The following is a 24,580-nucleotide window of genomic DNA, read 5'->3' as shown; positions in this document are numbered from 1 at the left end:
TAAAGGAAGCTCTTTTGTATTTTCCTTTAGCACATGCATCACATATTTTATCTTTATCAAATTTTAGCTTTTACAATCCTCTTACTAAGTATCCTTGAATTAGTTTTTGTAAAACACTCATGCTTGTATGTCCTAGTCTCCTATGCCATAACCAACTATCATGTTCATCCTTAGCAACTACGCATAAATTATTCATGTTTATTGAATCTAAATGCACCATATAAATGTTTCATATTCTATGACCAATAAGCATAATCAAAATAAATGCAATGTCAATCATTTTTGTAATTATTTAAAATAAGACATTGTATTTTGTCAAATTTATTATTCAAAAGATTATGGTTTAACTCATTCACATATAAAACATTATGCAATGTCGATTATTGAAATTAAGTGCATATGCATAAAGCTTTAAAGATGTTATGCATTAAAAGTTGATATCAATTGTTAGAAAGATATCATTAAAAATTTGAATTTTATGCATAAAATTAAAAAGTTTAAGGTAAAAAATTTGTAAAACCAAAGTATTTGAAAAATTGATATCAATTGTTAGAGAGATATCATTACATTTAAAAACAATTTTGACTAAAAATTATTATGATGAACTAAAGTTATAAAAAATTACTGAAAATTTTAAATTGTTCATCATAAAGCATTTTTCAATATACATGAGATAAAACATAATTATTTAAGTTAAAACATAATTATTTAAGATTAAAAACTCATGTATGCATAAACTAAATGAACAACCAAATAAAATAATAACATTAAGTTTAGAGGTTACCCATTACTTTTTCATGTGTAGCTAGAGCATCTTGAATATCATCAATTTCATCTCCATTGCTCCCACACACCTACAAGAGACATTTAAGTAGATTTTGGTATCCAAATTGCTTTGGATCCTTGAACACTAGTTTCAATGCCCCTTGTTCCTTTTGGAACCATACTAGTCTAATTTTAAAAAGTTTTCCTTTCTTTAATGGACAAGTATGTTCCTTATGACCATGATAATGACAATGTGAGCATATTTTCATCATGAACTAAATGAATTATTTAAAATGATCTCTTTTTCTTTTGTTAAGCATTCAAACTTAACTTTCAAATCGAAATTTTCTTTTTCAATACTTTCAAATTTCATTTTTGAAAGTTCTAAATCCTTCTTCAATATTTCATTTTGATTTTCAAAATCCATTTTAGTTTCTAGAAGAAGTTTGTTTAATTCGAAAATTTATTTTTCAAAGTTTTCAGATTTCGTTTTTGAAAGCTCTAACTCCTTTCTCAACATTTCATTTTGATTTTCCAATTCTATTTTAGATTTCAAAAGAAGATAATTTTTAGCTATAAATTTAGAGATCAATTTCTTATATGCGGAGTTCATTGTCTCAAACTCCAAAAATAATTCATAATAGGCATTTTGTAACTCATTAAAAGAATGTAAATTTAATTTATTTGAGTTTGAAGGTACCTCGGGCTCTTCTAGAGCTAATAGAGACATCACCGTAATTTGTTCTTCTTTCTCGTCTCTATAGATTTCCTCAAGCTTGTCCCATAGCTCTTTGGCATTTGAACAAGAAGAAACTCCTTTGTAGATGTTTCGATTAATTGCACAACATAACATGTGCATAGCCTTTGCATTTTGTTGAGCTTTCTTATGTTCCTGATCACTCCACTTTTTGCCTTCTTCTTAGGAGAAGAATATCATTTCTTGATTATTATCCATGCTTCAAGATCATGTGCTTGGATAAATACCATCATTAACCTATTCCAACGACGATAGTTTGTTCCATTGAAGTAAGGAGGCACATTAATTGGCGGGAGTCTTCCATGAGAATGAACCAGAAGTGGACGTCATCTTTCTCGATTTAACTCTTCCGAATCGACTCAAGAGGTGGTTAAACCTTCAAATGAGTGAGGCTATGATACCAATTGTTGAGCTAATCGATTGATGAATCGACCAAGAGGGGGTGAATTGGCAATAAAAATTTCGATGGAAGATTTTGCAGAAAATTGAAAATATTTGCACAGCGATTTAGAGTGGTTCGACTTTCTCAACCAAAGTCTACGTCCACTACCTTAGCTATCCACACTAAGGATTTTCCACAAATTCACTAATTTGTCTTTCTTTTGAGGAAAAAGAGTAACCTTACAACTCCCTCAAGAATTATAACCTAAATTCTTGAGGACACTCTCTCCCAAAGAGAAATACACAAATTTTGCAAACTTACAGAAAAACCTCACAAGGCAATATGTTTGCACAATTCTAGAACAAATAAAGAACACTCAAGAATGAATACAATTGAGCACAAATGTTGTTTTTGAAAGCAAAATGAATATTGAATGAAAATAGGCTTGAAATGCTCAAACTTGAGGTTTTATGCTTTCTCTTTGATTCTCTAGCTTCTCTTCTTAATTGTTGTTTCTTGTAATTGATTAATGGCTCTTGAGCTTGTTTAAATACACCTTGAATCACTTCTGAAGTTGAGGATCATTTGTGAAGTTAATAGAGTCGTGGTGGTGTGAATACCATTTAAAAAAACAGTTGGGAGCGTAGGTATATCGGTACACTATCAAGGTGTATCGGTACACTCATGTAAAATTCAAATATTTCGACCGTTGGTTGACCTGGTGTATCGGTACACTCAAGAGTGTATCGGTACCCAAATTACATTCGATGTTTCTCGGAGCCAGGAGTGTATCGGTACATCAGCTGTGTATCGATACCCAAATTAAATTCGAAGTTAGGGGTGTATCGATACATCCAATAGTGTATCGGTACCTCCCTTTATAAAATTAGCTTTGGTCCGGTTATGGTTCGAAATACTTTGTAAAAAGTGTTTCGAAAAATATTTTAAGATTAAAACGCAATTTTACACTTAAGTAAGGATTAAAATTGACATTTGAAAATTTGGAGTAATATTTTTTATATTCGAATAATTTAATCGAATATATAATTTAAATCGAATATAAAATCTTAAAATTCAATAGTACATTATTTGTTATATTGAAACATCAAAATGTTTTCAACAACAAAGCTAAACTAGATTACAATTTTTTTCTTTTAATCACGCAATAACACATGTTAATATATTATTTTGTCATCCATTAATTGAATGATTAATTTTATTAAATTATATTAAAATTGACACTAAACTGATAAAATATGTAAACAATGAGAATTAAATGTATAATTATATCGATTTTTTTAATTATCGTATCAATCCTTCATTATATGATTTAATTAACATCATTTAAATAGTTAATTTTAATTGACAAAAATAAATGACCGGTGATATATTGGAATTCTCCAATGTTAAGCCATCATGGAAATATAATTAACCTGTGAAATTATATAATTAGTTCATGTATTGTACGTAAATTTTGTATATTTAATCTATGTACTATACTTTGATTAATTTTAATTCATGCACTTTTTAAATTTTGAAATTTAACCCTTACCAAAACAATGCTTAAGTTGTCATAACTTAAACAATAGTTGTTAAATTCCTAAAGTTGAATTATATCTTTCTCAATATTATGCTTAATTTGTAGATTTTGTTCCCGTTTTTCAAATCAGTTATTTTAAATTTATGTAATTTAATCAAATGATTCCTATATGGACAAGTTACGACTAATATTTCAAAAAAATTTAAAAATAAAAGTAAAAAGTAAAAAAAAAAATAATCAAGTTAGAATACATTGACTAAATTTAGAGTTTATACATAATGTATAGGCTAATAACATAATTAAACCAAAATATAAAATTGAGAATTTTTTTTTTGATATTTGTATGAACATTTATTCAAATTCCCGACCACAAATTTGCAAAAGGCTGCTATATTGTAAATATTACAATATAAATAAAATAATGAAATTTCAGGATATTTTATATAAATTCAATAAACCCAAACGAAACTTATTTGTAAAAATAAAAGTTTATCTTTTTTCAAAAAAAAAATCAAACAAAACTTATTTGTAAAGACCTTCGTGTCGTTGTCACAGCAATTCAATATCGTGCTACCTTCCCACTCGAAAATTAGCAACCTACTTCCGTCAGAGCTATGGTCGTTTAGTATGTGGTCAATTTAGGGGGTCTTGAAAATCGGATACCCACATTTTTGAATATATGAAATATTAGGTACCTGATTTGAGTAGTATATTTTGTTTGTCCTTAACTTGACCTGTTAAGTTCATATATCGGATAGTTAGGTATTCATAAAATTCAGATTCATCTATTTTTTAAAAAAATTATTTTTTAAAATTATATAGAAAATATATTAAATTTTAAAAGTTTATCATACACAAAAATTAGTGATTTAAAGTTAGTTTTAAGGATATATATATATATATATAATTTATTTTCAAAAGAAAAAAAATTAAAGTTATTAATATCGTTCGTGATCTTTTCAAATATCATATTGACAAATTAATAATTTTTTGTAAAATCTAAAACGTAAAAGTACATAATATAAATCTAAGAAAAAATTAGAGATTTAAATTTAATTTTAAGATAAAAATATTAAGAACCTAAAATAAAAATATGATTTAAAATATATATATATTATCAGGTCGGGTCAGATCATGTATCCAATTATAAAATAATTTGACCCGGATCCAATCCAACTACCTGAGAAAATCCCCCAGCCCAGTCAGATAATCTTTTTTAGAAAATTATCCCTTTTTTAAGTTCAGGTCAATGAACAATATCTAGGCTAATATATATATATATATATATATATATATATATATTAATTTTAAATAAATTTGAATCGTATTTGAATACATGTTTTTTATATACTATAATAATAATTATTGTATTAATATTTTAATTTTTTTAATATTAAGGCATATAATTTAACAATTAAACGGATTTTATTATATAGGTAGAACAATTTCTTTAATTTGATTATTTAATTTCTTTAATAGAATGGTAAAGTTCAATGTTTTTAATAATATTGCATAGGGTCGTACAATGAACCGAGTCGCTTTGGCCTTTGGGGTGTACAATGAACTAAGGCAGGCTCAATCAGAAAAAGATAACGAGTTGTATTTAAAGTTGAGGACGTGTAAAAATAATGAATATATATATATATATATAGTTAAATATCATAATTTGAATTTAAATTAAAGAAATTAAAATTATAAAGGATAGTAATTAAATTTAAAGATTTAAAATTTATAAATTTAAATAAATTTGATTAGTAAGATAATACTCATCAATTTAATTAATTTTTTTCTTTCAATTTGATTTCACCGAATCCTTAATTTTTTTTGAAAATAAATTTGATTAATAAGATAATACTCATCAATTTAATTTAAAAAGAATGCACCGTGGTTGTGGAAATATTCTAGCATAAACATATGGACCAAATACAAACCGAGATTTAGATAATCAACACAACTGCATAGCCAACTCACACCAACCATCGACACCTGAGCGAAACAGAGAGACTAAAACCCAGACCACCTGTGCGACTATGAGCAACATCCGAAAAAACCAGGCATCCCACTCTACGCAATCGCTAAAAAGCAAGACTTTTGCTTAATCTTATTAATAATAATTGAGCAGGTTAAATCACTCAATAAGATGAATGCGATAATTAATGATTCCAAAAAGATGAAGTTAAGTGTCCAACGTGATGTTATAAAGATTTCAAACACTCTCTATGTTACTAATACACGATGAAATCCATATGAATTTATCAGAAATTGAAAAAGTTTCAATCATTATTCGCGCTATAGTCAAGAAAATCTAACGTTGTTTAGAGAAAGTGCATATTATCGCACGATACCTCAAGTTCAACGTCTCGACGACTCTTAAACCAGATCGATGCTGAATGCGAGAAAAAAAATATTAATTAATTGCAATTGTTTGGCAACTTTTTACAAACAATTAATAAAGCAAGGTTACGTGCGTATACTAATTCGTGACGATAAATACTGAAGAAAGAAACCAGTATAAATATGCCCTGCTTTCTTAGCTTTGTAATAATCTGAAATGGACACCATCGAAGCTCTGATTCAATGTCCACGGCAACAAAAATGCAAAGTTCTTCACTTGGTTAGTATGTATATTTTTCAATTAACATTTAAAGCCTCGAAAGGTGAGATTTGGTCGTTGATTTTTCTTTTTTGCAGGTGAGGCATGGACAGGCTTGGCACAATGTAGAAGGAGAAAATAATCGTAAAGCATTGTTGTCTCCTCATCTGTTTGATGCACAGCTCACGTCGTTAGGTTTTAAACAGGTTTCATCATTTATCTATTTAAATTTAAACTTATTATCTGAATTCTTATTCATATTCTAATACATGTAGATACAAGTATTTAAAAGAAGAAACATAATCAAAATGACATAATAATCGTTTTTGAGATTTTTTTTATCAGGTTGCTGAACTGAGAAAGGATGTTCATACCAGTGGCCTACTTCATAAGATTGAGTTAGTCATCACTTCCCCTTCGTCAAGGTACTGTGATCGTTTCGTACTCCTTATTTTTTCCCCACTAAACTTTTAATGTTTTGATAATTTTATTAAATATATAGTAAGATATAAGATACGAAATAAATATTCGAATTCGAATGAAAAAAACAGAGTCATTAATCGATATATATATTGATAAAGAGGATAATGTAATAATGCAGAGCCATGCAAACAGCTGTCGGAGGTTTTGGTCTGGATGGACATAAAAACAGTGGAGATATCGTCTCCAAAACTCTCAATACCCTTAAAATCATGGCAGTTGAACTCTGTCGAGATCGTCTAGTAAGTTGAATTTGAAATAAATATGGATATTTTAATGAATATATCTCAATATAAATAAAAAATATTTTAAATAATTTTATTATAATTTGACTGCAGGGGGTTCGCCCATGTGATAAGAGGAGAAAGGTGAGCGATTGCCAGTCACGTTTCCCTTCAATCGATTTTTCAATGGCAAGTTTACGTACTTCCAACAGTGCTTTATAGTTAAAAACTTGTTTCCATGTTAAAAAAAAATCATATTTATAAACTTAAACCTTCATTCAGATAGATGATGAAGATGACAATCTTTGGAATCCCAACCTTCGAGAGTCGACGGAAGAACTTGCAGAGAGAGTAGCCAAATTACTAAAATGGTAACGGAAGAACTGACTGAAGGGCACTTTTAAAGATCATACCTCGCGTTTATGTAAGTAATACTGAATTCGTTGGTAAATTGATTTGACAGGCTATGGACAAGGCCGGAGAAGGAGATAGTGATTGTAAGCCATGGAATAGTTCTTCAGCAGATACTGATAAATTTACTTGGAAACGACGGCCATCCAACAGTAAGGGCTGCATCGTGCCGGCGGTGAGAGCCCTTGGTTATGCCCAATTGTTTTATAACTTGTTTTTATAAGCTCGTAATTATTGTTTAATTTCAGCTTCGGCCATTGTGAGCTTCGTTCAGTGGTCATATTGGATAAAAGGTCAGGTTTTGCTCATGGTGGTTCATCCCCCTCCCCGTCGCTCGGTTGCGGTCAACAAGAAGACGATGTGTCGAAGGTATCGGGAAATTGCCTGGAGTTGATAATAATCTAAAGTCGTCGCTATTTCTGCTGGCTGTTACGTAGGACAAGAGGGTGGTATCTACGATTCATTTATCTTTAATGTCTGTTTCACTCTTTTTGCATTGGAACTTTCTACTTTTGTCGGTGGAACTGAACCTTGCATACATTTATTGCAATTGCATCAAATTCTCACTCTATCCGTTTCTTAAATTTTATTTTAATTTTTTATTTCAAATTAATTATAAAATAATATTTTATTTAATATCTAATATTATCTAATTTATACGCAAACCAAGCGACCTCGGTGATTAAGAGATTTGTCATTTTTTCTTAGAAGTCTCGAACTCGAACATTAACAAAAGTACAAATATTCATTGTCGATTTGTTGAGAGTTTTTAAATATATATTACATTATATTCACCGTAAATTTATAAAAATATTTATTTAATTTAGTTATCAATATCTCTATAATATTTTTTGAATGTTTCATAATTAATTTTATGATTTATGGAATTTACTATTATCTCTCAATAATATCATTTTTAATAATTAAATCTAAATTCTCTCAATAAAAATTTAACATATATTTTTAACTTTTTTTAATGAAATTTGAAGCTTTTAAGTTCTTTATCTTTATATACAATAACACAATATACGTGACAACCACCATTTTATTTTTTTCTTTTTCTACTTTTTACAATGTTATTTTTCTCAAGCAACCTATAGCTAGCAAGTTGTCCATTTTTAATAATTTATTCTCCATTTACCAAGAATGATATAAGAAAGAGACCATAGAAAGCGACTCTCATTTATATAAAGAAAGATTATTCATGATTTGCATAACAGTTTTGTAGACCTGGGGACTTTTGAAAGAACAATATCAAATAGTTCTTTTATCTTATCAATTAGAAATTAAAATATAAACTATCAACATATATTGTTTTATTTATATTATCTTTCACATTATGCATTCTTAGATAAAAATGATAAATCATAATATATTACATGTTATTAAATAACCTAAATGAATTGACCTCTATTATGTATATATTTAGCTCAAATTAATGGAATATTGGACGCTAAAAAGCAAGATCCCATTGCTTTCAATGTCAAAATCTTAGAACAAATCATGACAATTTTTAATTTTGAAAATTTTATGAACATTCAAATTTCAAAGTCAAGCAATATAGTGTTCCTTTGAAGTTATCTTCCCACTCACCTCACCCATGATGACTAATCCAATAAACTTGCAATCCATTTTTCTTCTTCCTTTTTCAACATCTTTGAAAACCATGATTTTGTTTACCTTTTATAATGTGAATGCAAGCATAAATATACCAATCTTTAGTAAAAAAAATTAGGGTAGGAACGACATGAAATCATTCAACTGATTGGTTATTTTAATAAGAATTATGCACGAACTAAGTGATTTCGGTAGTTTAGAGATTTGTTATTATCCTTTGAAGTCTAGGGTGTTCGAACCACGTATACATAAGTATGAACGTTCGTTATTAAATGGTTGAGTCTTTGAACATACATTACTTTGTATTCACATGAGATTTATAAAAAATAAGAATTATAAAAGTTTAAGAATCTATCGAACGATCTCAGTAGTAAAAGGGAGTGTTGTCATTTTTAAATGTCCCAAATTCGAACAATTGTGTTTGTAATGTGCATTATAAGTTGTTAATAAGTAAAAAAATTATAAACATATATTACTTGTAATCACTTAACAATAATAATAAATAAAATTCTGAATTGACTGAATTGTTTCTATTGTAATTAAGTTAAAATATGTAATATAAATTTAATTATTTTGCTGGATTCAAAATGGCATGTTAATTATAATAATATTTAATTCTGGATAAAATCCATAAGAAGAAATGCCAGCTAATGGCGTTTATGCATTACATCCTCCAAATTATAGGCAGTGTTGAAAAGAATGGAAGAATCTTCCAAAAATCAATTGGACCCTTTTGTCCAATTATTGTAAATCAAAGGCCCAAAAATAGGGCCTGAAAGGTACATACAACTGTTTCCCATTTAGCTATATTTCCCAAGATGTAATAATATATGTTGATGACTCAAGCTACTTCCGAACATAATTCTAAGGAATTTATCATCGCTGGCTATCGTTTTAGCCCATTTGGGGCTCTTCTTCTGCTAATAGGCGAATGTCTCTCGTCTCTTGGTCTGCTTTTTGTCAACCCCTTAACAGAGGGGAGTTAGGTTTGCATCGCTATGCTGACCATAATACTGTTTTTCTTTGAAAACTCGGGCATGCTTTAGTCTAGGAGCATAGTTATAAGTATAGATAATAACTAATTCTTAAATCAGTTATATAAATGAGTTATGATCCTCAAAAATAGACATTCTCGTATTTCTCTTATCCCTGTCAGAGAATTTATACTTAAAGGAATTCTATCTCCTTAGAATTTCATAATTAAATAAAGACTCAAGGATTTCAACATATCAATTTATTAAAGTACGCTTCAGCTAATCTAATATTTATTTTATTTTTGATGATTTGACATGATTAAATTCTACTTAATTTTCATATTTTATTTATAGTTTGGTTCTAACAGTAAATGCTCGGCTTTGCAACGTATGAGATATAGGTTGATTGTTTTATAGGGGTGTTCTCTATTTGTTTGGGGCTTTCTTTGTTCTTTGCCTCTTGTTTTGTAACTGAGCATTTGTTTAGTCTTGTTTTCAATATCTTGTTGAGAGCATATTATATGTTATAAAATGATATTATAGGTTGGCATAGTAAATTATTTCATTATCTTAGATAGTTTTTGATGAGGGCGAACGCCATGGGAGGATATTTCAGTATCTTGTAACCGAAAAATTGAATATTCATATTAAAAACGTTAAAACTATTATAAAAAATTAATTTTTTTGAATATATATTATAGGTTATAAAATGATACCTTATAAATTAAAAAAAATAAAAATGATTTTTAAAAGCGTATATTATACATAATATATACATGTAATATATATGCATATTATCAACACTTATACAAAGTATTTTTATTGAATTAATCGAGATTTACAAAATTTAAATTAGTAGAGACTTACAAATTTTGGATTAGTCAAAATTTATTATATTTTCTAGTTTTTTTATAAATCTTGACTAATTTAAAAGATAATTATATAATAAGTTTCGACATAAAATATAATTAGAACACATAGTAAATTTGACTAATCTAAAAATTATAAGTCTCGACTAAGTTAAATTTTGTAATTCTCGATTTATCCAGTAAAAATAATTTGTATGAGTGTTGATAATATGTATATATGTTACATGCATATATATATTTTTGAAACTAAAAAGTTTAGGCCCCAGTTCAGGGCCAGAGGATATCTAAAACTCAATTGAAATTTACATAAGAATTTACAAATTGTCTACCAAGAGTTACGGTGGTAGGATTCTTTAAAAATATTTAGTATATCCTTTTAAAACTATTTTTTATTTTTAAATAATTTATAAGTAATTATTTATAACCTATTATAAATATTCAATTCTTTAAAAAATTATAATAATATTAGTATTTTTAATACATATATTTAAATTTTTAGTAATCTAATTTAAATTTTTTGTATTTTTACATTTAATTTTTTGGATATTTGAATAATTTTATATTTATTATTTAAAATATTTTTTCTTATTTTTAAAAAAATTAAGTAACCCCTTAAACTTTTTATAAAAATCAATTGGGCCCTCAAACAAAATAAAAAAATCAATTTGGCCCATCTACTATACCATATGCTACATCATTAGCCATAATCAGCACTGTGGACCACCACATCAGCATCAAAAACTGCTTGTCAGCATTGTAACAATCAACAATGAAAAATATTGGTTAAATGGTAACATTGATTTATTTTTTGAATTAAAGAGCCACATCAAGAGAAAATATATGAGGGTCGTATTGCTTTTTCTTAAAGTATAGGGCTTGGGTGCCTATTTGCCTAAAATTTTTAATATGAGCGGATGGTTTGATCATTAAAAAGATTAATAAATATAAAAATCAATTAATTAATTTTATCTACATTTTGATTTAAGATAAAAATGGCATGTTAATAAAAATTAATATTCATTTAAGAAAATGAAATAAAATTAAATACCATGTTATTAGCTTACGAGTTAGGCGTAACGATGTCGTATTGTTAACGTGAATCGACTTGATCCCGCACGTTTTTTTAATTCGAAATACCGTCTTTGCCACCGAATATTTATTCAGATTCACAGTGAATTTCAAATTCTAGTAAACCCCGCTTATCTTTCTCCCTCTCAAAGTCAATCCATAAAAACCCCATTTTTTTGCTTTAAAGACTTTCAATGGAAAATCCTAGCTATTGAAGAGAAGCAGTAATGTCGACGATAGAGAAGGCTTTGATTCAGATCTTCGAGAGGAAGAATCGAATAATCGATAACGTGAAGCTGCAAATCCCTCTCTTCGATCACCAACTCGCTTCCAAATGTCTCATCGATGGCTTCGTTCCTCCGCCTTGGCTCCTCTCCTCTTTTTCATCCGGTAATCCTGCTCTCTGTTTCCATTTCAGCTTTACATTTTGAATTCATTTCAATTATATCTTAGATATAATATGGTTTTAGTTTCGTTATTAACGCTTATATTTTATTCCACTCCATTGAAATCCCTGATTTTCTTCGCCTTTTTTGTTGTTGTACATAATCGATTGAAGTTTCTTTAGCAATGGCGTCTTGAATTCTTCTTAATTCTTAGTTATTACTTTTGTGATTCTTTTAAATTCTAATAGGCGTAATGAATATTTGATTAAGTTTAAGCTTTAATTTAACAACGGTGTTTTGATTTACTTCTTAATTAATTTGATAATTTTCATTTAATGTTTGATTTTACATAATCGATGTGAAGTGTTCTTTAGCTATTGCATCTTGAATTCTTCTTTGTTGTTGCTTTTCTGATATTTTAAATACTAATATTCCATTCAACATCAATTTAGAAATGATGTCTTGATTTTACCTTTAAACTAATTCAATAATTTTGATTTAATGCTTAAACCTTTTAAAGCTAGAAGATGTTTGAAGGAATGTTTCATCGACTTTAAGATCTTAGTTTTAAAAACTGCTTCTTCAAAGATAGAAAAAACCTTTCCAGTTTCAAATTTCTTCCGTCTTCACTACATTTTTGCAAAGTCTTCTTTTCATTTGAATTCTTGATTTAGCAATTACTTTAGAATAATTTCTTTAGTTTTCCGTTAACAGTTCTTTTAATTAATTTATAAAAGAAAGGTATGCTTTCAATTTCAGAGTTGAACAAGGAAGATATCATCTCAGGACTCCTACTACCACGGTCACAATCTTCCATTCCGTACTGTTCTCTGTATCAACAGCCGGTTGTTACAAATGATAATGTACAGTTACCCTCTGTTTTATGCTCCCAATTTGATGCTTCAAATGAAGGCTTAGATAAGTTCCTTTATGATAAAGCCGGTGAGCTGGATCCTAGTGTTACATCTCCTCCACAAGATCGTAGATATGGAATGGTCTCAGATATTTGTCCTGACCCTTGTTTATCACTGGTAAGAATCCATAGATCTAAGTCTAGGCAACGTGCTTTAGAGCTTCGAAACAGTGCAAAGAAAATGTGTAAAAAAGGTGAGAGCTGTGACAAGAATTGTGATGCTTGCAATAGTCAAAACAACGTTCCCAAGATTTCATCTTTACAGTCTGGTCCTGTGGATAAGATGGAATTGATCAGAGCTGGAGGTAATGTTGTGAGTTATGAGGTGGAAAAGGAAGAAAGAGGACAATACAAGAGCAAGGAAAGAAGTGGTATTTTTTACTCTGGTAGAGTGACAAGATCAAGAAGTTCTGTCCAACCTTCCAAGTTCCAAAGTGGGCCTTCAGGTGCAGGCAACACTTCTCATGTTGCTAAGCAGGATGAGGTGGCACCTAGGGAATCCATCCGCAATTCAGGAGAACAGCATGTTGTTAATCATGAGTTATTGGAATTAGGATTTGTTGAACCTGTTGATTCTACTGAAAGTTGTGTAGTGAAAAATGAAAAAAGAGGTCAATGCTGGAGCCAGGGAAGGGGTGAAGATATTTGCCCCGGTAGAATCACAAAGTCGAGAACTGTTCATCCTCCAATTTCTGCAAGTAGTCCTCCAAGTTCAGACAAGAGCTTTTGCGTTGCAAAGCAGGATGATATTTTGCTTACAGAATACATTAACAAATCAGGACTACAGCCTGATGCTGCTGATGAATTATTGCAATCCATAAAGCCAGTTGATAATGCTGGTGCTTGTGTAGCAACAAAGGAAGAAAGAGATCAATACCAGAGCAAGGAAAGGGGTGGAAATATTTATTCTGGTAGGGTCACAAGATCTAGAAGTTCTGGCCAATCTCCCAAGTCTGTAAATGGGCTTTCATGCACAGGCAAAACTTCTGAAGTTGCAAAATTTGATGGCAATATATTTCTAGAAAGCATCAGCGGTATAAAAGAACAGCCTGGGGTTGTTGACAATTTATTGGCATCGTTAAAACCTACTGCTATCTCTGATGAAACATGTGTTTCTAAGGAAGGAAGAGACCACCGAAGCAAGGAAAAGGAAAGCAATGTTTATCAAAGAAGATTTACAAGATCCAGAAGTTTTAGCCAACATCATAACTTTGTAAATGAAAATTTGAAGCTGTATAGTTGTCCTGACAGGAGCATCAATGATGGCATTTGCAATTCAATGCAGCTTCCCTGCCATGTTAATGATCTTAATGAGTTGATTATGCCTTTCAATATCACCAATGAAGGTTGTGAGGTAAAGGCCCAAATTCATAACCAGACACTGGAGAAAGCTGTTGTAGATCAAAATAATGATGGTAGTACCAGGTCAAGCGCTGATTCTTGTGCAAAGTTGTTTAAACTTGATTCCTCTAATACTCAGGAGAATAAAGTTTCACAATCCAAATCAACAGCTTCCAACCAGTTCCTATGTGCAAAGTCATCAGTGAAGTCTGAAGTGGATGGACATATGGAAGTTTCTGTAACTCAAGTAGATTCCTTGCCTTGTATTGATGGTAGTGCTCTTGCTGAATTGGATCAATGTGATGCATTTGTTGCAGACACTGATGCAGATTCTGGTGAGCTAGTTGAGGCTTCAGCTAGTTCTGCCTCTAACTTGGATGATGGTAACAATTCTTCTCTTATCAAGTCATTGAATAGGTATGGAAGAGTTGAGTTGGAAGCTACAGGAAAAAGTTCACAATCTTCATCTGCTATGAAGGTGTTGCCCAAGGAACTTGATTTTAATGATTCGGGGGAGTGCACTGTGAAGGAAGCTTCTAGTCTTATATTGAAGAGTGAAAACATAATCAACTCATTGGAGAAGAGTTCTCTTACACCTCTTCCTTGTGCTGATAACCTGGTTGAAGTAACTTCTGTGCACTACGAAGAAAAACACAACTCATCCCATGAGAAGCAGTTGCAGGAGGAGCAAGAAGCTTTCTGCAATGAAGAGAAACTGTCTGAAACAGCTTTTAGCAAGACATCTGGTGGTAGAGCTTCCAATTTAAATGTTTTCTGCTCAGAAAAAGACACACCTGACGCTTGTACGGATGCTGTAACAAGTTCTGAGCCTGAAAGCAATGAAATTTCTGAGCAGGAAACTTTCATGGAAAACCTTCCAACTACCTTTGGAGTTTCTTATGATGCTTTGCATGGAAATTTGTTACAGGATGTTGCAAGATCTAATATAAATGTTGATTCAGGGATAGATCATCTCTTTGAGAAGGATTGTGGGAAGGTTGCAGTAAAATCCGTAATGTTGGCACCGGAAGCTAGTGATCTTCATCTTAATACTGATTTATGTAGGGGTCCTGCGATTTGTAGCCTTCCCCTGCTAAGGGTAGCAGATGCAACTTCCAATGATGCAATTGGGCATTCTAATGCTGCTGCATTTGAAGAAACAAAGGGCCATTCTCTGAAAGAGAAGAGGGAGTCAAGTCCTTCTCAAAATAAAAAAGAAGTTACAATGGGAAGATCTATTGCTGGTGACATTGATTTCGTTCTTGATCAAACACATGCAAAATCAAGGAACAAGAAGGTTTCAGTTCAGTCCATACGCCAAGGTAAACATTCTAGCTCCCATGTGGAGGGTTCATGGCCATGTAAGCGGAGGAAAATTGATGATCAACAAAATAATTCCCTGTCTTTTTCATTAAGCTTGAAGGTAAAGAACTTGGATTTATTTACTGTTTAGTTTTGTATAATATAATCATAATCATATTTAAAATCTAAAAAATTCTTTTATGTTTCAGGAAGAAGATGCTAAGCAATTAAGTGCTAAGTTTTTAGCTGATGAAGAACAAAATGGGGTATGCTACATTATGGGTGGATCAAAATCTTCCTCTATACTAATTCCTTATTATATTAATACCTATGACTTCCCATGAGCTAGGGATGTCTTATAGGCTTATACCCCTTTTCCTGCTATAAAAATGCTTACACTTTAACTAAATTTTATTTAGAAAACAATTGATTGAGCTAAAGTTTATTGTTTCTTTCAATGAGAATACTTTCTCTGTAAAGGTTATCCCATCTGAAAAAGATACTTTAGGCGCAAAGAATCTCAAATCCTCATGTCTTGCATTTTACTTGCATTATTTTGAATTCAGTCACTCAGAAGGTGGTATATTGCTCAGTGGCAGCATTTCCATAGCATAATATGTGGAATGTGTACTTATATATTACACAGGTTACTATCTTACTGGAAAATTGAACACTACAGCTAAGTGGATGTCTTATTTTTTATGTTTCCAGGGGAAATATAATCGAAAAGAAAGGGGAGGAAGGGAAAACATCTCTTCAAGTTTGCGCATAGAGACCCTTGAAAACTTTGACCACTCAGTGGACGGAACAGGAGTGGCAGATTCATCCAGCTTCATGGTTGGTTCAACAAGGAAATGCACTGCAGATGAGAACAAAATCATATTGAATTTTTGGGATAAATCTGAATTTGAAAATATAGAACATTTGGCTTATGATGAAAGGAGCAACAAAGAAAGCAAATGTCATCTAGGAGATGTTGAGTTTTCAACTTCTCTCATCAGTTCTTCTTGTCGACTACCTTCAGATTTGATCGGTGCAGATCAAAGCAGACCAGAACTTGAGGGGTTTATTATTCAGACAGATGGTAAACGAATATGCAAGGCCGAAGAAGGCATTAGCTTTGAAAATTTTCACCTTCCAAATACTACAATAGGACGTGCTAGCCTTCTGGAACAGCTTTGCAAATCTGCTTGTATTCATACCCCATTGCCCCAATTTCCATACACGTATAGATTACACCAAGCAACTGGTCTTACCAATCTGTTCCCAATGGACTTCTAGAATGTACGGACCTGTGGAGCACTAGTTGCTTTGGTGAAGAAACAAACCGTGCAACTGGTCTTTATCAGTCTGTTCCTAATGGACTTCTAGAATGCATGGACCTGAGGAGCAGTGTTCCCCAAAATGATGATAGGAAAAGTCACCTTAAAATCAGCAGTAGTTGCTTTGGAGAGGAAACAAATCGTGCATTTCTTGGGGGAGGCTTTTTTGATTGCTTTCCATTGTCTGGTTCTCAACTCACTGGAAATGAGAAAAATCCTTATCTTTCTCCAGTGGGCAAGTTCTGGGATAGAATCACATCAAACACTGACAGTTCTGAGAAGCGAGGTAGTCTAAAGCCAGAGCTGCCCAGCATTAACGAAGAACATGAGATCACGGAAGAGGTGGTTGATGCATTTCAGGAAGCCACTGCTTCAAAAACAGTGACTTCCTCTGCCAAAAGGGAACCACTTACTGAGATTAGGGAATGTCCCAATGCTCCATCGGTTTCTGAAGCTGAAATATTTAATGTTAGAGATAGCCTGGACTCTGTGAACACAGCCTACAGCTTCATTGGGACTGAGAAGGGGACCAAGCAAAAGGTTCGAAAACACAATGCTACAAAGAGGAGAGATACAAATAAGTCGAGACAAAACTGCAGTATAGCATCAGTGGCAAATTCTACCAAAAGGGCAAGTGAATCACTTCGTAATAGGTTCAGTAAACCAAAACTATCTGAGAAAATTAATCCAAGAAAAGGTGGGCCAAGTTTCTCTCAAAAGGAGTCAAAGATCAATAACATAGTTTCAAATGTCGCTTCGTTTATTCCTACCGTTCAGCAAAAACAAGCAGCTTCCATTGCTACTGGTAATTATTCACTCATTTCTTCTGCAGCCATTCTTTTCTTTGTCATTTGTTGCTAACATTTTACGAAAATTTGTGTTACCTATAGATTATGCAGATGCTTTACGTTGTTTGTAATTCCTTTTAGGGAAAAGGGATGTTAAAGTGAAGGCTCTGGAGGCTGCTGAAGCTGCTAAGAAACTTGCAGAACAAAGAGAAAATGAACGCAAAATTAAGAAGGAGGCATTGAAACTTGAACGGGCGAGGTTGGAGCTTGAAAACTTGAGGCGGTTGGAGTTCGAGAGGAAAAAGAAAGAAGAAGAAAGAAAGACAAAAGAGGCTAGTATGGCCGCTAAGAAGCGACAGAGGGAGGAAGAAGAAAGGTTGGAGAAAGAAAGAAAAAGAAAGCGTCTGGAAGAAGCACGGAGACAGCAGCGTGGCCCTGAAGAAAAATTATGTGCAAAGGATGAGAAAGAAAAAAATTCCCAAGCCCCGGTATACTTCCTTATGCTGTAAACGAGGTCTTGTTTTTAGAACTTCCTTTCTGCAAAATGGCATTAACTCTGATGTCTGCTTTAGGATGAGAGATCACAAACAATAAAGGTTCCTAATAGTGATGCATTGAAGCATGAGAAGATGCAAAAAGCAGGAGCAAGTGAAGGAAAAATGTCGACTGGGGAATTTGGCACAGTTGTTTCTTCAACTTCTGACGCTGTAAAAGCAAGCACGGCCACTGAAGATTTTAATGCGAAGGTAAATTTCATTTAACAGATTCAGTTATTTAATTTTGTAAATTCATCTACCCTCAAGAAATTATGTCCTCTTTGGCCTAAATATAAGGAACTTTAAGGTTTCCTCTTAGTATTACTGCTATATTAAACTAATAGTGTCTCTTTTCAGCTAACCATCTTTGAAGGCTGTTTGTTTAGGACAATGTTATGTCTTATGCATAGATCATATGCTTGAGTACTCTCAGTTTGCGTTGAGATGATATAACATGTTAAAAAAAAGCAACAACTGCAATGAGATTTTCTTTTGTGATTGCAACTTAAGGAGAGTTCACTTATGCAGTTATGCTACAACAAACTGATGGAATGGATATTCCATATCGGTATAATGACCCTTAAATGGATTGTTTTGCATCACTCAGACATCTCTGTTGCTATCTTTACAACATCTTGAAGACTAAAGAGGATTTCTGTTTTTTTATACGAGGCTTATGTGCTTTTCTATATTGATATTGGTTTAACTGAAACCATTCCTGGATGTTTCTTCTACTAATTGAATGGTTAAATATTTTTTTTCATTAAGGCCTCATGTGGACACTGAATATTGTCAGGTAATAAGGACCTTGGATAGAGTAAAAGGGAGTGATAACCAAAATGCAGACATGAATATTGAACAATCATATGATATTTCTCCATACAAATGTTCTGATGACGAAGAAGAAGACGATGACGATGAAAATGAACCTAATAGAAAATTTGTTCCTTCATGGGCCAGGTATGTTACTCGGTTTTATCATTCTAAAAACAAGTAGTTAATTCCATCTTAAGATATTGTTTTCAGCTCTTGGTTTCAGAGAATTAGCATTTGACTCTTCTGAAATTTGCAGTAAAATTCGTGTGGCTCTGGCTATTGTTTCCCAGCAAAATGTAAATCCAGAAGCAATATTTCCCCCAGAAAGCTTTAGCAGCATTGCTCAAGGTGATTGTTTTTACCAACTGTAAAATCTTGTCCTATGTAGTTTGCTGTTGGACTAACAGTTGTTCTCATTCGTAGTTCTCTTGCCAAGAAAATTCCAGCAAAACGGTGCGAGTTAAATTGGATGGTACGGTATTGAAAAACATAGCATCTTCTGCCAGCTTAAGTTAACGATAGCTTTTGCATGATTATAAAGGTATGCTATCTCTTCAGCTTCTGCCAACTTAACGAAGTGTGCTTGATAAGAATAGAAAAATTGAAAGAAAATATAATTTTTTATTCATGACTTGGTAGAAAAAAAAATATTTTAAACCAACTTATATCTTTTTCATATTTTCTCTTATTTTTTTCTTAAACTGAAACGATTTTTTTTACATATGATAGAAAATAATCACCTCTTATTTTCTTTTTTATCAGGCACATTCAAAATTTTTTCTTCCCACTTTTTCAGTGAATATTGATTTAACCCATTTTTAATTTATTATATATTTAAAATATTATATACATATTAGTTTTTTTTCCGGTAGGGTTGGTTTTGATATTAAAAAAACCGACAACCGGCCGAATTAATCTTCGAAACCTATCCCATGAATCGAAGACTAATCAAACTGTCAAAAATTGAACTGAAATAATCGAGGAGATTGATTTTTCGGTTTAAATCGAGAAATGCTCACCCCTGGAGCAAGGGTAAGAATTTGATGTTTTTAAAATGTTTTTGAAATTCTCACTCCTATTGGTTTTTTATGTGGCAGGTTGAATGAAGAGAGACATCTTGGAAGAGTAAGAAGAAGATAATCTCTGATTAGAGCTGAAACTTTCCAAGTTGAAAATGTTAATGGATGCTATCTAGTCTCTCATACTGTTTGTGTTTACTGATACAATGCCAATATGAAGTCAGTAACCCAGCCATTGAAGCTGCTGAAATTCTCACATTTTGTACGATTTCACTACCTAATCACCAGGTAACACACTTAATTTAAGGGAGCATTTCTATTAATTGTTCATAATATTGGAATTATCCAGTCATTTAATTACTTCAGTGTAGGCTCTACGTAATTTTTTATGAGCTCTACATGATTTAAGTTGTGATTGGTTAATTGTAGTACAATTATTATAGTTGATAATCGATACTGTGGGTTTCATGTAATCTTTTATGAACCCTAGATAATTTTAAACTATGATGGATTAATTTCACTACAGTTATTTTAGGATGATATGCACTTAAATTTAAGAGGTCTTGGCTTAACAGATTCCCTCCATCCCTCTTGATGCCCTTCCATTAATTTTTTGTTGTTGTGTTCATATAAAGGAAACGCATTTCGGTCTTTATTGGATAATCGTCATTTGTTTTGAAGTAATACTATTGGACAGTCAGTCGTTGTTAGTATCCATTAATCCAAATTAACACTGTCATGTTGGACCTTTTCAACCTTATATTAAATTGTTTGAACAAGTGGCGCCATATGGGGTACAAATTTTCTATTCCCTCAGCGGCTAGATGAAGTAGCCGGTTCTGATTTTGGATTTGGCCATTTGGGGTTAGTGAAGTGGAGCTCTGTGTTTGATTGGAACCCACTTTCTATGCTGCCCGTTTCAGTTAGGTTGCAAATCCCTAATTAAATTTAATCTTAGTTAAGTTAGGTAAGGTAGAGTGTGTGCCAAAACAAAACGTGTAAACCATGAGTTTGCAAGGTGAAAAACCCAGTTTGCCTAAAACTATTTAAACCCGTCCATTAGAAGTATTGCTTGAAATTTTTCGTTTTTAAAATTGATAGAGGTAATTTACGTGCAGATGATATCAATAGCAAATTTGTTGTTTTTAGTATACAATTCAGCATGCCATTAATTCTTAAATTAGTGTCAGCCTATGGGTCAGAATCTGAACATTTTTTTTTGAAAAACCCGTTCAGAATCATTCACATGGCTTGTCTTACGTAAATTAATAATAACCCATAGTTTTATAATATGATTTTTGTGTGTTAATATATTTAAAAATTATTATAATTGTGTTTAACATTTTTTATATAAATATATGTTTCATCAAATAGCTAATATTACCAATTCTACGCGCCACCTACCTTTAAACGGTCACTTTTGAAAACCCATAAAGATATATACAAAAATCCAACTTAGGATCTCTCATCAACAACTACTACAGCGTTTTGACCATGACCAAATCCAATCATCTTTTATTTAGGGTCAGTCTAAATATACCAATTCATTTTATTAAACCTACCATTTTTTAATCATAAAAAGGTGAGTGGAGCAGGGTGTAATCATTTTACTAAAACTACCATTTTTTTATCATAAAAAGGTGAGTGAAGCATGAAAGGGTGAGTGGAGCATGACGTGGTGAGTGGTTACAGCTCACTCATCTTCATCCATATTTCTTCTATAAAAAACATCTAAGATTTCCACTTTGATGAACATGTGGGTTGCGCCAATAATCCAATTGAACTTTAAAAAGTTGTCGGCTCCCCCACAGGCTATGGATGAAAATTATTGTTTAATAACTCGAAAATAATTCGACAGAAAGAGTTGATGAACAGAAGAGCATACCCTTCAAAAAATTCACCATGAGCATATATTGAATGAACGAAGGGAGAGTTGATGAACAGAAAATAGAACACCAACAGGAGGCAGCAACCAAGATCAACAACAGAGAGAGTTTCATCAACAAGCGGGGGATTTCTCGATTGGAAATGTCATTTTTTTCTGAAAACAATTCAAATGGTGCTGAATTTTCTATATCGACGTCTCCTTTTTTCTCTAATCAGGTAAAACAATCACATATTATATTTTTTTATTTTATTTACTATTATAAATATTTTACAAGAGAATATCGTCATAAATAAAAATAAATTGAATTTTAGGTGTTTTGCTCTCACGAAGATTTAAAAAATTGGGCACAAAGCAAGGGGCGCTCTCTTGGTTATGTCATAATAACTCAAAGATCATACACAGATACAAGTGGTTTTTTGTATGAAGTCGTGCTTATGTGTGATCTTGGTGGTGAATATAAAACCGAAGGAAACAAGTAAAAATTCTGCTACCCGAAAAATTAATTGTCCATTCCAATTGGTAGGAAAGTATTCAAGTATATATAATGGTTGGTTGATAAGTGTAATATGTGATGAACATAATCATCTTCCTGCACAACATATGGAGGGGCATCCATATGCGAGACGATTGTCTAAAGATGAATATCGATTGGTTGAAGATATGACAAAGAAGAATGTGCCACCACGTGACATTCGAGCGATATTAAAGTCGCAAAATGAAAATAATGTGTCAACACTTAAAGACATATATAATGCACAATATAAAATTCGCAAGTCCTTACAAGTTGGGAAAAATACGATGCAGGTAAAACATTACACATCTTTTTATGTTTCCTTTATATTTTTGACTTTTTTATTTTCAAATAATCAAAGTGTAATTTAATTATGAAAATTTGAATGCAGGTTCTTATGTCTCTTTTACACTCCAATGGTTATGTTCACGACTTTTCTACAAATGATGTTACGAACGAGCTGGAAGCTTTATTTTTTGTTCATCTGACATCTTTTAAGATATGGCGTGCATTCCCACATGTGTTGATGATAGATGCTACATACAAGACGAACAAGTATAATATGCCTTTTGTTGAGATTGTTGGCGTAACTTCTACAAGAAAGACATTTTGCATAGTTTTTGCCTTTATAAGTGAAGAAAAGATGGACAACTATAAGTGGGTGTTAGAGTGTTTAAAGTTGACACTAGATGAGTGCATGCTACCATGTGTTATAATTACTGACAGAGAGTTGGCTCTTATGAAAGCATGCGAAAAAGTTTTTTCGAATGCTACTCGGTTATTTTGTAGATGGCACATTAGCAAAAATATTTTGAAGAATTGCAGGCCCACAATCAAGACGCAACGTGATTGGGACTCTTTTCTTTCGGCGTGGAAGTTACTAGAAGATTCTCCGACGTGGATATCGTACATGGAGAACTACAAGCAACTTCAATTAGTATTGAGGAAATATCCACGTAATTTTTATATTTGACATATTTTTTATTTTTTAATATTACATATCAAATAATTATATTTTAATTTTATTTAACTTTTCAGGTGTTTTAAGTTATTTGGATGAACAATGGCTGAATAATTATAAAGAAAGGTTTGTGTCTGCATGGAGTGACCAGTCTCTCAACTTTGGCAATCGCACAACCAACAGAGTTGAAAGCCAACACGCCAAGTTAAAAAAACACTTGAAATCTAAAAAATATTCATTAGATCAATTTGTGGGCTATATCAATCAAATCGTGCAGTCCTAGGTTACAACAATAAATGAAAGCTTTGAAAGAAGTCGAATTTATCGTTATCATCGACATAACCAACCATGTTTCAACTTATTACGGGGTTTTGTTTCAAATGAGGCTCTTGATATGATTTTAGGAGAACTACATCGATTGAGTGATCTTGAGTTTAACTACTCAACATGTGGTTGTCAACTTCGTAAGAGTTGTGGGCTACCTTGTGCTTGCGTACTTTCATCGTACTTAAATTCCGGCCAGTTTATTTAACTAAAATTATTTGATTATTTGGAGGTCTTGGTTTTTTAGAAACTAAAACTTGTTTTTTCAGGTGAGAATATTCCTTTGGATTCAATTGATATTTTTTGGAGGGCACTAGATGTTTCATGGTCAGCAACCTTGGAAAATGAAGATATTCAATGTGACGATGAACTGCACATTTTCAAAGAAGAATTCAAAAGGGAATCAAACGCTGGAAAGAAGAATTTCTTAAGAAAGCTAGGCGATATATTCAATCCAAGCACCAATCTTATTAGAGAACCCGCAGTTAGAAAAAATACTCGTGGGCGGCCAAGCTTGAAGAAACCAAAAAAGAAGAAGTGTGTTGATCCGAAAAATCAATATCTTGATAAAAGTAGTTATTCCACCAGTTTTTTTGATATAGACTTAAATTTGGAACCGACAAATATTGAAACGACGAGACACAATTCATATGTAACAAGCGCACGCGACTTGTTTATGGATTTAAACAAAGAACCCGCGAGACACAGCTCATATGTAAGCCAGTCGTTTGCCAGACCTGGTTCGGAAAGATTTTTGAAACAACTTCCACAAATTTTCCGTCCTTATCTTATA

The 24,580-nt window shown here is 32.0% G+C and overlaps 2 protein-coding genes across 2 annotated transcripts; both read left to right on the top strand.

Moving 5' to 3' along the window:
- The first annotated feature begins 5,995 nt into the window (after positions 1–5,995).
- Positions 5,996–7,664, top strand: LOC120141496 (phosphoglycerate mutase-like protein 1). Its single transcript, XM_039156345.1, has 8 exons — positions 5,996–6,058; positions 6,136–6,243; positions 6,383–6,462; positions 6,639–6,759; positions 6,856–6,930; positions 7,024–7,112; positions 7,205–7,327; positions 7,401–7,664. Exons 1-8 carry the CDS (start codon positions 5,996–5,998, stop codon positions 7,555–7,557), a joined length of 816 nt encoding a protein of 271 aa, XP_039012276.1. The 3' UTR covers positions 7,558–7,664.
- A 4,243-nt stretch (positions 7,665–11,907) lies between these two features.
- Positions 11,908–20,190, top strand: LOC120141427. The gene is made up of 11 exons (XM_039156301.1): positions 11,908–12,070; positions 12,826–15,743; positions 15,832–15,888; positions 16,334–16,848; positions 16,929–17,749; positions 17,874–18,220; positions 18,305–18,478; positions 19,065–19,228; positions 19,341–19,432; positions 19,492–19,556; positions 20,182–20,190. The coding sequence occupies exons 1-11, from the start codon at positions 11,908–11,910 to the stop codon at positions 20,188–20,190; spliced, it is 5,325 nt and encodes a 1,774-aa protein (XP_039012232.1).
- Positions 20,191–24,580: the final 4,390 nt, after the last annotated feature.

Source organism: Hibiscus syriacus, unplaced genomic scaffold (genome assembly GCF_006381635.1).
Source record: "Hibiscus syriacus cultivar Baekdansim isolate YM2019G1 unplaced genomic scaffold, ASM638163v2 tig00110809_pilon, whole genome shotgun sequence".
In the NCBI taxonomy this organism is placed as follows: Eukaryota; Viridiplantae; Streptophyta; class Magnoliopsida; order Malvales; family Malvaceae; genus Hibiscus; species Hibiscus syriacus.
Note: the sequence above shows the minus strand (reverse complement) of the source record. Positions and strands in the feature narration are given on the sequence as shown.